This window comes from Spermophilus citellus, assembly GCF_964194105.1.
Source record: "Spermophilus citellus genome assembly, chromosome: 5".
In the NCBI taxonomy this organism is placed as follows: Eukaryota; Metazoa; Chordata; class Mammalia; order Rodentia; family Sciuridae; genus Spermophilus; species Spermophilus citellus.
In genome coordinates this window covers 152,188,038-152,204,494 of record NC_138186.1, presented here as the reverse complement: position 1 = coordinate 152,204,494, position 16,457 = coordinate 152,188,038, and the positions used below count along the sequence as shown (strand labels likewise).

The window sequence follows — 16,457 nt, the reverse complement described above, 5'->3', positions numbered from 1 at the left end:
GAGGGTGAAAGCGCTTCCACCCTCCTGGTGAAATGAGAGCTATAAATTAAAACACTGTCATTTATGAATGCAACCAGAGTAGTCCTTAACAAATATCATCTTGGACAAATCCTTTAACTTCGCAGATATGAGAAATAATCCCCAGCAATAACATTATGCTTCTATAATTATAGCAATATTATACCTTATTAGGATCAAACATAATTTTAACACTTACCAACCATTTTTCTACATGTGTACTACTGAAACCAGGCCAGTGAAGTAGAACCAAAATAATTCGTCACACCAAACTCTTCTTCCAGCAAAAACTAGAGTATGAAGCAACCTGTCTATTAACATCACCTTTCAAGGGCTGATCCTTATTGATCTGGGTAGGAAGTTATCCTTTAGAGATGCATCAGTATAATGGTCCAAAATACTGGTCATTGTGCCCTACTGTTTGGCTTCAAATACTGCCCTGGCCTCCTGCCAGAGAAGTTTGGTTGGGGAAGTCCACTGAATCTCTGGGCCCAGTCTCCTCATCAGTAGAACTGTATAACAGAAGCACTTAAACTTCATATGGTTGTTTTAGTGATTTGATGAGTCAATATAAATAAAGTTCTTGGAGCTGAACTTGGTATGTAACAGCATCCAATAAAAGCCATTAATATTAGACTACCTTTGTAAACTCAAGTTTTACCACATGACTCTGTACAAGTTAGTCCTGATTCCTCAAATGCTGAGACTTATCAGGATGTTATCTAAAAATCTAGATGGACATTCCTTTCCCATTACTAAAAATGTAAACAAAAGTCACAATTTTAATGAAGATAAATTGTCTTGATTTTCTTTACTTAGGAGTATAACATACTTTTAAGTAAGGGTAAAAGATAGGAAAGAGAAATTTTCCCTATTTTTTTAATCAGCTTCTTAACAGTTATACACAGTTGTGATTGTGAAGCACATTTTGGGTTAGCATTTTGTCTTTTTCTTTGATTTTTTTTAATCTTAAGTTTCTCTTATAAAGTCCTGAAGCACCCAGTGCCCCACTTGTAGCTATAGGGGACATTCAATAGATAAGCAATTGAAGGCACACTGAAGAAATTTATCCCAAGGAGAGTTACTCTATAACGTACCTCCTAAAGTGGAGTAAAGGTGACTGGGATAATCTCACCTTCAATACTTACAGTAAATAAGGAACACAAGACAAACACATAAAATAGAAAAGGAATCAAGTTGTCTTGACACTTGTCTCTTGGCCTCCATGGGGACTGGGTCCAGGATCTGTCAATGCCCAAGTTGCTATATTAAATGGCACAGTATTTGCATATAATCTATGGATATCCTCTTGTATACGTTAAATAATCTCTACCTTACTTATATCAAATACAATGTCAATGCTAACATAAATGATTGTCACCTGAATTATTTAGGGAATGAAAAAAAAACAGCCTGCATATATTCAGCACAGATGCAATTTTTTCCAAATATTTTTGATGTGCAGTATGTTGAACTCAAGAGATTCAGAACCCATGCACATGGAGAGCTGACTGCATATGTGTCCTAACAGGAGTACAAATAAAGGAGGTGGTGGCTCCAACTCAGCTGGTGCAGAATCAAGGTCAAGAATATCTTTAGGAAGGAAGAGACACGATGCTGAAATGATCAGTAGCATTTCAATAGGTATAGCAGGGGCAGGAGGGAGCTCAGAGGAAGAGGGAACAGAAGGAAGAAAGATCAGGTCTCAAAAATAACCTGGGGCAGGCTCTGTGGTGACCCAGCATGACTGAAGTCCAAGGTATGCGGATTCTTTAAAGAAAGGTAAGTAAGGCAGAAGAGGTCAGTTTGGGTTAAACTGAGGTGAGCCAAGGAGTCTGGAATTCATTTAGGAAACACTATGGGGTCAGTCACAAGTTTGAGGCAAGAAGTAACAGGACAAAAGGAAAATTCTCCCCAGCAATATCCAGAATTATCAGGAGGAGGGGAGGGAGCATTGGGTGCTTTGCCCACCTGTTTTCCCAGATCCACTCATCTGAGGCTTCTGGGGACCTCAGCAAGCCCTCCTCTCTGTGCCCACCCCCCAATTCCCAGAGGTCTTGGGTAGTTCCATTCCAGCATTGGAGGTTTGAGATCTGAGGAGACCCTCTCCTCTAAATTCATCCCATGGTCCACTTTATACAGGGAGTGCCTATCCTAAGTCCTTTGGTAAGTTCCTATCCTAGGTACCAGCTCTGTTTCTTTCTCCTTCAAAAAAGGATAGGTACTGTTTGGGTCTTTCTGATCCCCTGGCCCAGTCATCCTCTGTGCATGAACACTATGACCAGGGTACAGAGCACCCTGGCTACTGAGGTCTGGGTTTCCCAGTCTCACCCATGGTGCTCCGTGACTACAACTGGAACACATTTGGTTGCACTCATTGCTCAATTTGCCTTGTCCGAGCCTTGGAACACTGCTATCTTAGCTATTCTGGGGTACTTGAAAGCCTGTGCCATCCTGAATCTCCCTGTCAGACATAGAAGTGAGGGCAGGTAAGACCTAGAGAGACTACCAGAACACAGCCACTCTTGACCTTCTCTAGTTTTCTAGAGTTAGCTATAAATAAATAACCTAAGGACAGCAAAAAAGGCTACACTGCAAGAATGGAGATGTGGAGTGATAAAGACTGGACAACAGAGATGGAGAGGGTAGGCTGATGCTAAAGATTCTGCACTTGGAAGAAATAAATCTATGGTTTTGGGAACTCAGAATGTAAAGGATGGTGAGAAACAAGGAAGAGTCAAAGAACATCATAATGTAATGTCTAGATACCAAAGGAAGCCATGTGTACAATGGCAAAATAGCTGGGTTGGCAGGAATGCACTGCATGTATTCTCCATTGTGTCCATTCAGAGCATCCAGCATCATCTTACCCGTCTGGAATGAAAGCCCTGTGAGGACAGGAACGTTGCTTGCTTATCTGATACAAAATACAGAGAGCAGTGGCTTTCATGGGCCAGAGGAATGGATTTAGAGTTCACGTGCTGTCCTTAGGCAGTGCTATCCAACAGGTCCTCAGGTCAGTGCCTGAGCATCAGACATAGCCTGGCCAGTTTGAGAGACATGGGTATTGAGATGAAGGGAACCCTCAGACAAAAAGAAAGGCTTAGACATGTAGTAAACTCCCACAGAGGTTTAGGGGAGATGAGAAGAGGGGAAGAAAAGAGCAAGACAACCAGGATAATGACAGTTTTCATAAGTCAAGGGAGGACTCTTCATTCATGGCACATCTTGTGGAGGTTGAAAACGAATGAAAATGAGATAGTGACACTGAATTTAATGACTAGTTTCAAGTAACCCAGCGGATGTTGGATACAGAGACAGGTTGCAGCGGGAAAAGGAACTGGAGTGTGGGGAGAAAGTGGGAGAAGCAGATACAGGTTGGATTCTGAAGGTGTTTGGTAGAAGTCTATGCAGAAGTCCCAGGAACCACTGTCTAGATAGGGTGTCTGAATGCTTAGCTTTGGGGAGAAACAGCCATATTTAAAGACTCAGAGGATGTACTCACAGCCTCCTCCACAACAAAACAAAACAGAAAAAAATGATTATGTAGGAAAAAAGACATGAATGACATTTTGAATTCTAAAGATAGTGAAGGGATAGAACCTTAGCTTAGGTGAGACCAGAGAAGGGTCCTCTCATTCGGGAGATGAAAAGCAGGAGGAACAGGTCCTGTGAGCACCTCAGGTGACACTGCAGTCATCTTAGTTTGTATAAGTTCACACCACGAAATAGCCCAACAATGCATTTCTCAGAATGTGTATCATCGTTAAGTGACATGGGGCTACAGATGAAGAAGAAGGGTACTTTCTTGCCCTGGACCCTAACTGATAGACACTGACAGCCTAAAGCAGACCAAGCGACAGTTAACTTTCTGCTTTAAAAAAACAAGGCCAAAGGACTAGAAGTTGGGACACAAACCCAGTCTGCCTTTTAGGACAAGCTGTTCTTTGGGTTTAGGAGTACTCCAAAGTATAGTTGACTCAAGGACCACCAAGGACCCTTCTTACCTGTCACCACCATAGTAAATGTGTCATTACAATGGCATTAAAAAATTATTATTGTACACTATCAGCTATCAAATAAAATCCCTGTAACAGAAACCCGGTCTAGGTACAGTGATATAGTATGAATCACGGTCTAGTGGAACACAATAAAATTCATACATGTAGCTACTGAGCCAGAAATTTAAGAGAAGGATGGACAAAGATGTTACTTTTCTTGGATAAAATTCACCTTCTTTTCTTTCTATTTTAGTGCATTAATTGTACACATTAAAGGCTTCACTGTGACAATTTCATACAAACATGTAATGTGCATTGATCATGATCACCCTCCCCTCTCAGCCTCTCCCTCTTACCCTCCTCCTCCTCCCCAGGTCCCTTCCCAGTCCTTAATAGTCCCCCTTTCTTCTACTTTCTGGTCTCTTTTTCAGTTTCTATATAAGAGAGAAAAGATGCAATTTTTGTCTTTCTCTGTATGACTTATTTGCTTGAACATAATGTCCTCATTTTCTTTCAAATGACAGGATTTCATTCTTCTCTATGGTTGGATAATTCTCCATCCTATATTTATATATGCCATATTTTCTTTATGTGTTTATTTGTTGACAACAACTAGGCTGATTCCATGTCTTGGCTATTGTGAATAGTGCCACAATAAACATGGGTATGCAGGTATCTCCTTTGTATGTTGACTCCTTTCCTTCAGACGTATACTCAGGAGTGGTTGATGGGTTTATTTTGTTTTGTGAGGAACCACCATAACATAGGGGCTGTACTAATTTATATTCCCACCAACTGGATGGAAGAGTTCCTTTTTCTCCATATCCTCTTGGTGGATTCCTTATTGGTACATAAGGATGTTACTGATTTTTATTTGTTGATTTTGTATCCTGTTGCTTTACAGAACTGTTTATCAGAACTAAAAGTCTTTTAGTGTAGTCTTTCAGATTTTCTATATAGAGAATAATATAATCAGCAAAGAGGAACAATATGACTTCCTCCTTTATTATTGTATACCTTTAATTTCTATCTGTTGTCTAATTGCTCTAGCTAAAATCTCTAGTACTGAACTGAGTGAGAGTGATGAGACTAGACATCCTTGTCTTGTTCCTGATCTTGGAGGAACTGCTTCCATTTTATCCCCTTTAGCATGATGTTTGCAATTGTCTTGTCTTCTACAGCCTTTATTATGCTGAGGTATGATCCTTCTATACCTCTCTTATTATGGTGAAGACATGTTGCATTTTATCACAGTATTTTTCTGAAGCTATTGAGACAATTATATGATCATATCCCTATTTTCTTTATGTGCTGTATTATGCATTACATTTATTGACTGGCATATGTTGAACTATCCTTGAATCCCTGGAATGAACTAACTTGATTATTGTGAATAATCTTTTTAATATGCTGTTGAATTTGATTTTCTAATATTTTACTGAGGACTTTTGCAACTAGTTTCAACAGGGATATTGGTCGATAGCTCTCTTTTTTGTTGCTGTTATTATTAGGTTTTAGTAGCAGAATAAGACTGGCTTTGTTGAATCAGTTTGGAAAGGTTCCTTCCCTTCTTATTTTATGGAACAGTTTGAGGAGCTTGGTGCTAGTTCTTTTTTAAAAGGCTGGTAAAATTTAGCAGTGAATCCACTCAAGTCCTGGGCTCCTCTTCTTGGGAGGTTTTTTAAAATTATTACTTTTTTAGTCTCATTACTTCTTATTGATCCATTTAGATTTTTTTATATCCTCTTGCTTCAATTTTTAAGAAAATTTTTAAAGATGGACACAATATTTTTACTTTATTTATTTTATTTATTTTTTAAGTGGTGCTGAGGATTGAACCCAGCACCTCACATATGTGAGGCAAGCACTCTCACACCACTGAGCTATAACCTCAGGCCTTGCTTCAATCTTATCTTTAATCTTAGGTCATATGTGCCAAGAAATTTGTCTATTTCTTCTAGATTTTTCAAATTATTGGTGTATAGTTTTTAAAAATATTACCTAATAATCCTTTGAATTTCAATAGTATCTGTTCTAATACCTCCCTTTTCAACTAATTTTATTTATCTGTATCTTTGTTTCTTTTGGTTAGTTTAGCTAAAAAGGTTTGTCAATTTTGTTCATCTCTTCAAAGAATCAACTCTTGGTGTCATTAAAGTTCTGTATGGTTTCTTTTTTGTCCATTTATTTCTGCTCTAATCTTTACTCTTTTTTTTTTTTTCTACTGATTTTGGATTTGGTTTGTTCTTGTTTTTCTAAGCAGTTGAGATGCATCATTGGGTAATTTCTTTGAGATCTCTCTCCCTCTCCTCCCTCCTTTATGTAAGCACTTATTGCAACAAACTTCCCTCTCAGTACTGCTTTCACCGTATTCCACTAGTTCTGGTATGTTGTGTTTCCATTTTAATTTGATTCAAGAAATTTTAAAATTTCCCCTTTGGTTTCTTCAATGACCTACTGTTAATTCAATATTTGTTGTTCAATCTCTGTATAATTTCTGAAGTTTCCCTTGCTGTTGATTTCTAGTTTCATTCCACTGTAATAAATAAGACGTAATAAATTATTTCAGTTTTTGTGAATTTGTTAAGACTTGCTTTGTGGCCTAATTTATGGTCTATTGTGGGAAAAGTCCCACATGCAAAGATGAAAAGAACGTATATTCTGAAGCTGTTGAGTGGAATATCCTGTAGACGTCAGTTAAGTCCTACAACGTAATTTAACTGTTTTTTTTTTTAATGAATTTTTTGTATGTGTGTGTGGATGATTCATCTATTGTTGAGAGTGGAGAATTAAAGTTGCCTACTATTGTTATATTGGAGTCTCTCTCTCCCATTATGTCCAACAGTGCTTATTTTATAAAACTGGATGCTCCATCATTCAGTGTATATATATATATTAATAATCATTATATATTATTTATTTTTTTACAACTTTTTTTTTTTTAAATTTTTTATTGATTATTTAAAGCATTACATAGCTCATGATATATCATCTTTCATACATTAGACTCAAATTGTGTTTTGAACTCCCATTTTCACCCCAAATATAGATTGCAGAATCACATCTGTTACATCTCTCTCTCTCTCTCTCTCTCTCTCTCTCTCTCTCTCTCTCTTTTATGTGGTGGTCAGGAAGGAACCCAGTGTCTCATATGAGCTAGGCAAGCACTCTACCACTGAGCCACAACCCCAGTCACAATTAATTATATGTCTGACACTTTATCTATTTTGATAGCTTTAAAATCAGTTACTATAGAGTTATAAACTTTAGGAGGCTTCATACTGCCTTGTGTTTTCATATTTATTATGGTTCCATGCTAAGATTTGTGTATCTGTTGGGGCGGATATCTCTTCCACTTTTACGTGAGGGCTGTCTTAATAAGCAACCTTCTCTTAACAATGTGTTTTGAAGTATGGTTTATTGTGTAGTGTTGAGTTTTACTCCAATTGGGTTTCGTAGTATACTCTCCCTATGGCTTCTTTGGCTGTGATTAGTAAGTTTTGACACAAGGCCTACAGTATCAGAGCCTGAGGAATGCTTAATCTGTAGTTCATGAAACAGTGGGTCCCTCTGGTAATTTAGGCTGATGTGGCATACACCACAGACCATGAGGGATGCACCCTTGTGGATACTCCTACATTGGGAGTGGAAGCCCCTATCATGTGGTAAGGGTTTCCATTGCCACTATTGAAATTGGCTCTGCTATGTGAAAGCAATTCTGATATTGACTCTTTCAACTGGGGCGAAGGACCTGAAGCTTTCATCCTCTGTTTAGCCCTTAGTACACTTCCTGGTGTTTCACCTGGAGAGCCACAGACTGAGATTTGAGCCCCCCCTCTGCGGCACTCATGTCCAGGTTGACAGGATGTAGGAGCAAGTGATGTTGAGGAACCTCATAGGTGTCATATCCACACAGGAGTATTATTTCTCTTTGCTCTTATATGGGGTGACTGTCTAAGAACAGAACATCAGACCCCTCTAGATGTGCACACTTGTGATCATATCATTGTCTAGGGGCATTCTTTAAGTTGATGTATCTGCCAAGGCTCAGGAAGGATTGGGTCATGCAAGATGCAGTTCCTCTCAGCTGGGCTGGAAGCATAGCTCAGTGACAGTGCAGCAACCCAATATGTGCTAACTCCTGGGCTCAATCCCCAGTTTTGAAAAAAAAAAAGGTAAAAACAATAACAGAAAAGAAAGTGTAAAAAAATAGAATATATGTGTGTGTATTAATGTTTTAGTTGTAGATGGACACAATATCTTTATTCTATTTATTTTTATGAGGTGCTAAGGATCAAACCCAGTATATCACACATGCCAAATGAGTGCACTACCACTGAGCCACAACTCCAGCCCCAGAATAAAAATATTTTTATAAAAGGAAAAGAAAGCAGGAGAAAATTTTTTAAAAATCACAATTATAAAATGGAAGAAATGAAAAATAAAAATAAAAATAATAGCATATTGGCTAAGGGCTCTTCAGCCCCCAATTCTTTTCATTGTGGTGCTCTCCAGGTGACTGGCAGGAGTGCTTTGTGGCTGAGGCTTTAAGGAGTCCCTCTAAGCTGCTTTGCACACTGGACTGAGCCACCACAGAATGTATAACTCACTAGGCAACAATCTCTTCCTAGTCTCTTGGGCTACGCATCCCAGGGTGAAGCCAAGCCTCTGCCTTTAGGCAGAGATTCTTTCCACAGTTCCCTGGGTTGTATGCTTCAAGGAACAAACACTAGCACATGTCACCAGGAGCTTGGCAGGTGGGGAGAGGCCATGGAGCTCAAAGATCTATGCTGGGAGCAGAGATAGCAAGTTCCATGAGATCCACCACCCATTTTGCTAGAGCCCCAAATTTGGACTTGACATGAAATCACACTCAAGGGATCAGCCCCACCCCACCACCATTCTAACAGCAGATCTCCCAAACTGTCAACTGTCAAGAAAGTACCTTCCACAGCATAGACTGCAATTCCCACCACATAGAATTCTGAGTGGATTTGTGTAGAAATCTTGCACCTGAGCCAAAACAGTCTCCTAGAGTAAATGCCCACTGAGCCTGGGCTAAGAAAAGGCCATTGGATCTTAGAGCTAGAAAAATGCAGGTACTTCTGATCCCCTTAACAGCAAGCTCAAAAACAACAGAACCCTTCTCAAGATGGCTCCCAGTTATGGCACTCTATGTATAAGCAGGAAACGCAGAGACCTTCTCTCGCACCAGCACGCTGTGCAGATCCCAGGTCTCTTGTCTCTCTCAAATTGTCAGATTCTGGGCTTGTGGAAATCACCAGGGCTCTGTCCTACTTACCTGTACCCGTGCTGGGGGGAAACTCCCCCTCCCCCTGCTAAGCCTTCAAGCCTGGGTGCTGGGGCACTGTTCTCTTACTACACTAATATCAAATATATGTGGGTTTCACCTGGTCACTGAATCTCTACTATTGCACGCCCACACTTTCCTATGACCACCCACCTCAACATGCAGCTACATGCCTGTTGTTCTGGTTCTGTCTTACAAGAAGCAGAAGAGTCCTCTCACCTGCCATCTGTGTGCTTTTCTCACTCTCTTTCTACCTCCAGATACTGTGAGTCTTGCCCAAGATGAGCTTCACAGATTGTCAGGTTGCACATGGCTTCAATCACATCTAAATAGCTCAATTGAACTGTTAGAGACCATTTTTTTTTTAAAGAAGATACCTTTTCCTTGGCTGTTTCCAAATATATCAGTTTTGGTCTATATGTGACAACTTTCTTAAGGATATGGAAAAAAAAACTCATGTTATGTACCATTTGCTGCTTCTGTCTAAAGCAGCACAAAATACTTCCACATATCTCAGCAGAAGTTAAAGTCTTTAAATAAATATACAAATAAGGTGACAATAACATACTTTTTCATTAAAGAGAAGTGAAAAGAAAAGAACAAGCAAAAGTTCTTTGAAAGTGTCTTCTGTGAGGACAGAAGAGTAGCTCAGATTCAGGTAAAGGGCAAGAATGACAGCTGAAGAAGTTTCCCATCCTCTCTTCTCATCTTTTTTTAAAAAAGTATTTTCTAGTTGTAGATGAACTCAATACCTTTATTTTGTGTATTTATTTTTATATCTTGCTAAGGATTCAACCTAGCACCTCACAAGTGCCAGGCAAGTGCTCTACCACTAAGCTACAAACCCAGCCCCTCTTCTCATCTTCTTAATGCTACTGTCTAGAGCCCTAGTCCCATCTTGGGTAACTATGGTAACTTAAAGAGCCAGACTCTCCTAATGCTTAAGGAAATATAAGAGGGAGGCACTTAAGAAGGCTGATGTGATTTCACCTATACCTGATGGACAGGGGAGAACAAGATGCTCAGCCAGTGTCTCTCAGAGAAACAGCAGAATCTGGAACTAGTACACTGCTAATGGTTTGGAGTTTAAATGTCCTTGAAAAGTTCATATGTTAAAGGTTTGGTCTCCAGCTGATGGCTCTGCTGGGAGGTGGTGGCACTTTTAGGAGGTGGGGCCTACCTAGAGGAAGTAAGTGTGTGGTCAGCAAGGGTACATTTGGACCCCTGCTCCTTCCTTTTTTTTCTCTCTGTGCTTACCAGTTATGAGCTGGGCTGGGGATGTAGCTCAGTAGTAGAGTGCTTGCCAACTATGTCAAAGGACCTAGATTTAATTCCAGTACCACATAAAAAATGGTAATAATTTAAAAACAAAAGTACCAGATGCCATGAGCTGAGTGTCTCTGCTCCACCATTTGTTCCCACCATGATGTTCTGTCTTACCACAGGCCAAAAGTAATGGGATCAGCTGACCAGGGACTGAAATCTTTGAAACCACGAGCCAAAATAAATCTCTCCTCCTTTCAAGTCATCAGAAGTATTTTGTCACAATGACAGAAAGCAGACTAACATACACACCTGAGAATTTAGTTCATTCTACTTACAGATTTTGAAATTGAGGAAGCTGAGGCTGAATTTTCCTTAATTAATATTACTTGGTACCCTCGGTACCTTTGTGGCAAAAACACAACCCTGTTGTCCTCATATAGCACTGCTTTCTGTCCACCGATTCCCAGGGCCTTTTAATCCAGGAAGCTACCCAGCACTGAAAAGGACCCAATAACCAAGCCACCATTAATTCCCCCAAGGCGAGTCTCACTTCTTTTGACATTTTTAGAAATTATAGGTATTTTCCAATACGTATAATAGAAAGATGAGAATAATCAACCCCCAGTACATATTGTCTACTTAAACAATCTTCAATTTATCACTCTGGAAAGAGAATTTTGAAACAAATTTTGGGTATCATTATTTCTTGTTAAGTAGTAAATACTTAAATAAATCATGTAGCTACAAATGCATCAGGCACTTTTCTTCAGGGAGCTTAGGTATCTCTACTGCATACCCCTCAGCTGTGCGTATATTTTCTATTTAATTTCACAGCTCTAGTGCTAGTGGCCAGTTAGCACAGACTACTAAGTTGCTCTGTGACCTTATATATGCATTAACAATATTAGACTTTCATGTAGTGAGGAATTCTGGTGAAGGGATTGTTTGGACAGTAAGAAAATTGAACTTATGTCAAGAGATAAGCATATTTCTTCCTTAAAGAAAAACCATTGACATTGAGCACCTGTTAAACTGGGCTTAGATCTGGCCTGAGATTTAAAGTCAATTTCCTCCACGAGTCCATATGAAAGGCACTAAACAATGTAATTCTTAATTTTAATAAATCCACAGATTTTCACATCAATGGGATTATGGCTCTTCTAGGGCAGAGATGATTTATTTGTCCTAAGGACAGAATGGAAGTTTAACAATAAATACAGCAATACTTTTCTTTCGTACAGCCACTGAATTCTTGCCCATAGGAAAAAAAAATACATCAAAAAAAGACTGTATTTAGAAGTTTTAATTCACAAATAAGACTGTACTACTGAACTAAGTAAATAGGGATGTCATTGTGAGTATATACAGAAACATGGACGCCCGTCACCATAATGTGGATAAGTAACATTTCATTTCTAATCTTCTCTTCTGCCTCCTCCTCCTCACACCTTAGTTTTCTATATGAATTTACAAATGTATATTTAAAAACAAGAATATATTAAAGAGTCAATACAAAAATAGGGGAAGCCAGAACTCTTAAGTTACGTTATCCTTAAATTTCATTCATTTGGAAAATTTCATTCCAAATATGAATGTTTTTCTGAACAGAAGTCCGCAAAACACAGTTTTCTACCTTTTGAAAACGTGGAACATTTTATCCTGTCTTGCAACAGAGTTCAGACACTCATACCTGCTGAGGTTTCTCTGAATTTGTCACTGGTCTTCTTTTTCCTCCATTTCCAAGGCTTGAAGATTTTACCAATGGTGGAGAGCTTCCCCTTTCTCTTAAAGGGAGGTGTCTGGGAACCTGCTGTGGGGCCATCTGAGTTGGCTATAGAGGCTTTGTCCAGTCCATCAACTATAGAAAGAAAAGTCAAATCAGAGAGAGGCTTCAATGAAAGTTAAAACCTGCATCAACTATCTCTTCCTGGACTCTTAACAGCAAGCATGCTTACTCTGATTGAACCTCACATAAAGTTGAGTTTGTCCAATTTCACAGCTGGTAGGACTCCCCTGATATCAATCAGTTAATCAATCCATCATAAATTATAGTCCCCTTAGGTAATGGTTCTTGGGAAATAAGAAAGCAAGAGACTTACATAACAGGTGGGGACAGACAAGTGAAGTTCTGCAAAACAGCTGAATCCATCAGCAACAACCACATCAATATTTTGTGCAGAAATAGAGGATTCTAAGTATTCCAGAAATAGGATGTTCCTCTGGAGGCTAGTTTGGCATTCTCAGTAATGAATATCACAGTTATGGTGTAGTTAAAACCATAGTTTCTCTTTCACAAAATACAATTTGATGCCAGGAAGCTAAATGCTATTTTTACAATGCTAAAACTATCTTTTGCTCCTGTTACAAGGGAAAAAAATTAAAAATTTTCAGCTTCAATTTATCTGATAACTATCACTAACAGCAAGAAATATGTGGAAGATGCAGGTATTGTGTGTGATAAAACATATCTTGATATGCCTTTGTCATTTTATTAATCAGAAGAAAAGCACAAAATCTTAAGTTTCCTTGCACTAAGTTCTAAACAGAAGGGAGATAACAATGACTTACATTACCCCAACTACCATATTTTAGTGACAAAAAATTAGAAGCAGCCCAGAATGGATAAACTACAGTATTATTCATTCAATGAAATAGCTTTTAGCACTTTAAAAAATGAGCAGATGGATAAATATGCAATAAAACTAAATAAAGCAAAATGTTAAGTGTTGGATCTAGGTGCTAGGTTTGTGGGGGAGGTACGATCCTTTTGTCCTTTCTGTATTTTTTGAAAACTCGAAAAATAACACATTGGGGAATCATATGATCATCTCAATAGAAGCAGAAAAAGCCTTTGACAAAACACAGCATACCTTCATGTTCAAAGCACTAGAAAAACTAGGGATAGTAGGAACATGCCTCAACACTGTAAAAGATATATATATATATACACATACATATATATATATACATATATATATACATATATATATATATATATATATATATATATATATATATGTTAAACCCAAGGCCATCATCATTCTAAATGGAGAAAAATTGAAAGCATTTCCAGTGGAAAATGGAAACAAGACAAAGATGTCCTCTTTCATCACTTCTATTCAACAACATGCTTGAAACTCTAGCCAGAGCAATTAGACAAAAGAAAGAAATTAAAGGGATACAAATAGATAAAGAAGAACTCAAACTATCACTATTTGCTGATGACATAATTCTATATCTAGAAGACCCAAAAAATTCCAACCAGAAAATTTCTAGAATTAATAAGTGACTTCAGCAAAGTAGCAGGATATAAAATCAACACCCATAAATCAGACACATTCCTATATATCAACAATGAATCCACTGAAAGAGAAATTAGGAAAACCACTCCAATCAAAATAGCCTCAAAAAAAAAAAAACCCTGGGAATCAATCTAACAAAAGAGGTGAAAGACATCTACAATGAAAACTACAGAACACTAAAAAAAGAAATTGAAGAAAACCTCAGAAGATGGAAAATCTCCCATGCTCCTAGATAGGCAGAATTAATATTGTCAAAATGGTCATACTACCAAAAACATTATATAGATTTAATGCAATTTCTATTAAAATCCCAATGCATTCTTCATAGAAATAGAAAAAGCAATCATAAAATTTATTTGGAAAAATAAGAGACCCAGAATAGCTAAAGCAATCCTTAGCAAGAAAAGTGAAGCAGGAGTCATCACAATACCAGACCTTAAATTATCCTACAGAGCTGAAGTAACAAAAATGGCATGGTATTGGCACCAAAATAGACTTGTAGACCAATGGTACAGAATAGAGGACACAGAGACAAACCCACATAAATATGGTAATCTCATACTAGACAAGGGTGCCAAAAACATTCATTGAAGACAAGACAGCCTATTCAACAAATGGTGCTGGCAAAACTGGAAATCCATATATAACAAAATGAAATTAAATCTCTTATCTCTCACCCTGCACAAAAATCAACTTAAATTGTATCAAAGACTTAGGCACTAGAACAAAGACCCTGTGCCTAATAGAAGCAAAAATAGGGCTAAATCTTCACCACGTCGACCTAGGATCTGATTCCTAAAGCACAAGAAGTAAAATCAAGGCACAATAAATGGGATGGATTCAAATTAAAAGGCTTGTTCTCAGCAAAGGAAACAATAATGTGAGGAGAGAGCCTACAGATTGGGAGAAAATCTTTACTACATGCACCTCCAATAAAGCATTAATCTCTAGGATATATAAAGAACTCAAAAAACTTAACACCAAAAAAACTAAATAACCCAATCAATAAATGGGCTAAGGAACTGAACAGACAATTCACAGAAGAAATACAATTTATCAACAAATATATGAAAAACTGTTCAACATTTCTAGCAATTAGAGAAATGCAAATCAAAACTACTCTAAGATTTCATCTCACTCCTGTCAGAATGGCAATCATCAACAATACAGGCAACAATAAATGTTGGTGAGGATATGGTAAAAAATGTACATTCATATGTTGCTAGTGGGACTGCAAATTGGTACAACCACTATGGAAAGCAGTATGGAGATACCTCATAAAACTGGGAATGGAACCACCACTTAACCCAGCTATCCCACTCCTTGGTTTATACCCAAAGGACTTAAAATCAACATACTACAGTAATGCAGCCTCATCAATGTTTATAGCAGCTCAATTCACAATAGCTAGACTACGGAACCAACCTAGGAGTCCCTCAATAGAAGAATGGATAAAGAAAATGTGGTATATATACTCAATGGAAATTACTCAGCTTTAAAGAACAGTGAAATTATGGCATTTGCCAGTAAATGGTTGGAGTTGGAGAATATTATGCTAAGCAAAATAAGCCAATCCCACAAAACCAAAGGTATAATGTTTTCTCTAATTTGCGGATGCTAATTCACAATAAGGCAGGGGGCACTAGGGAAGAATAGTGTTACTTCAGATTAGGTAGAGGGAAGTGACAGGAGGGAAGGGGATGTGGGGATAGGAAAGACAGTAGAATGAAACAGACATTATTACTGTGTGTATATATGTGACTACATGACCAATATGATTCTGCAACATGTAGACTCAGAAAAATGAGAAATTATATCCCATCTATGTATGGTATATCAAAGTGCATAAAGGCATTCCATTGTCATGTATAAGTAATTAAGACAAATTAAAAAATTTAAAAAGAGAAACAAATAAAAACCAAAAATGGAATAGCAAAGCCTTGTACTGCCAGGAAGATGCAGGAAGCTTACTTATTCCTATTTCTCTTGCTAACACCATTACATCAAGACACTGACACAAATAACAGGAATGCATCTTAAAAAAATTGTGCTGAAAGGGCCAGACAGAAAGAGTGCATGTGTGGTTCCATTATATAAAGGTCAAAACAGGCAAAATGAATTTATGGAAAAAACAAACAACAATAACAACAACAACAACAAAAAAAACCCCTAAGAAAATCAGAATAATAGTTCCTTCTGAGGATGAGAAGGAGGTAGAAAATAATTGAAAAGGGAGTTGAGGGAACTTATGGGGGTGATGGAATTTTAATAGTAGTTGGATTATGCAAAACTGACCATAGGTATTTACGACTTTGTGCATTTCACTTTAGGTAAAATTTACTTTAGAAAAACCATAAAGAGAGTAAAATCTAATTAATGACATGCCTGCTAAAGTGTTTAGAGGTTAACTGTACTTATATCCATCAAAAAATGAGTAAATGGATAAATAAGTGGATCAATAGATAAAATGAGTAAGTGGATAAATGTGTAATAAAATGAAATAGAGAAAAATGTTGTGTTGAGTCTAGGTGGTAGATATGTGGGGGGAGTATAATTCTT

General features: G+C 37.9%; 1 protein-coding gene across 8 annotated transcripts in view; it reads right to left on the bottom strand.

Moving 5' to 3' along the window:
• The window catches only part of PHACTR2 (phosphatase and actin regulator 2), a gene marked incomplete at its 3' end in the record, with an annotated part of 133,576 nt that overhangs the window by 83,053 nt on the left and 34,066 nt on the right, over positions 1-16,457 (bottom strand). For all 8 annotated transcript variants that reach the window (XM_081295189.1, XM_081295193.1, XM_081295195.1 and 5 more), the window contains one exon: positions 12,287-12,454. In XM_081295189.1, coding sequence (XP_081151315.1) covers positions 12,287-12,454 — 168 coding nt within the window. The remainder of the gene's footprint in view (positions 1-12,286; positions 12,455-16,457) is intronic.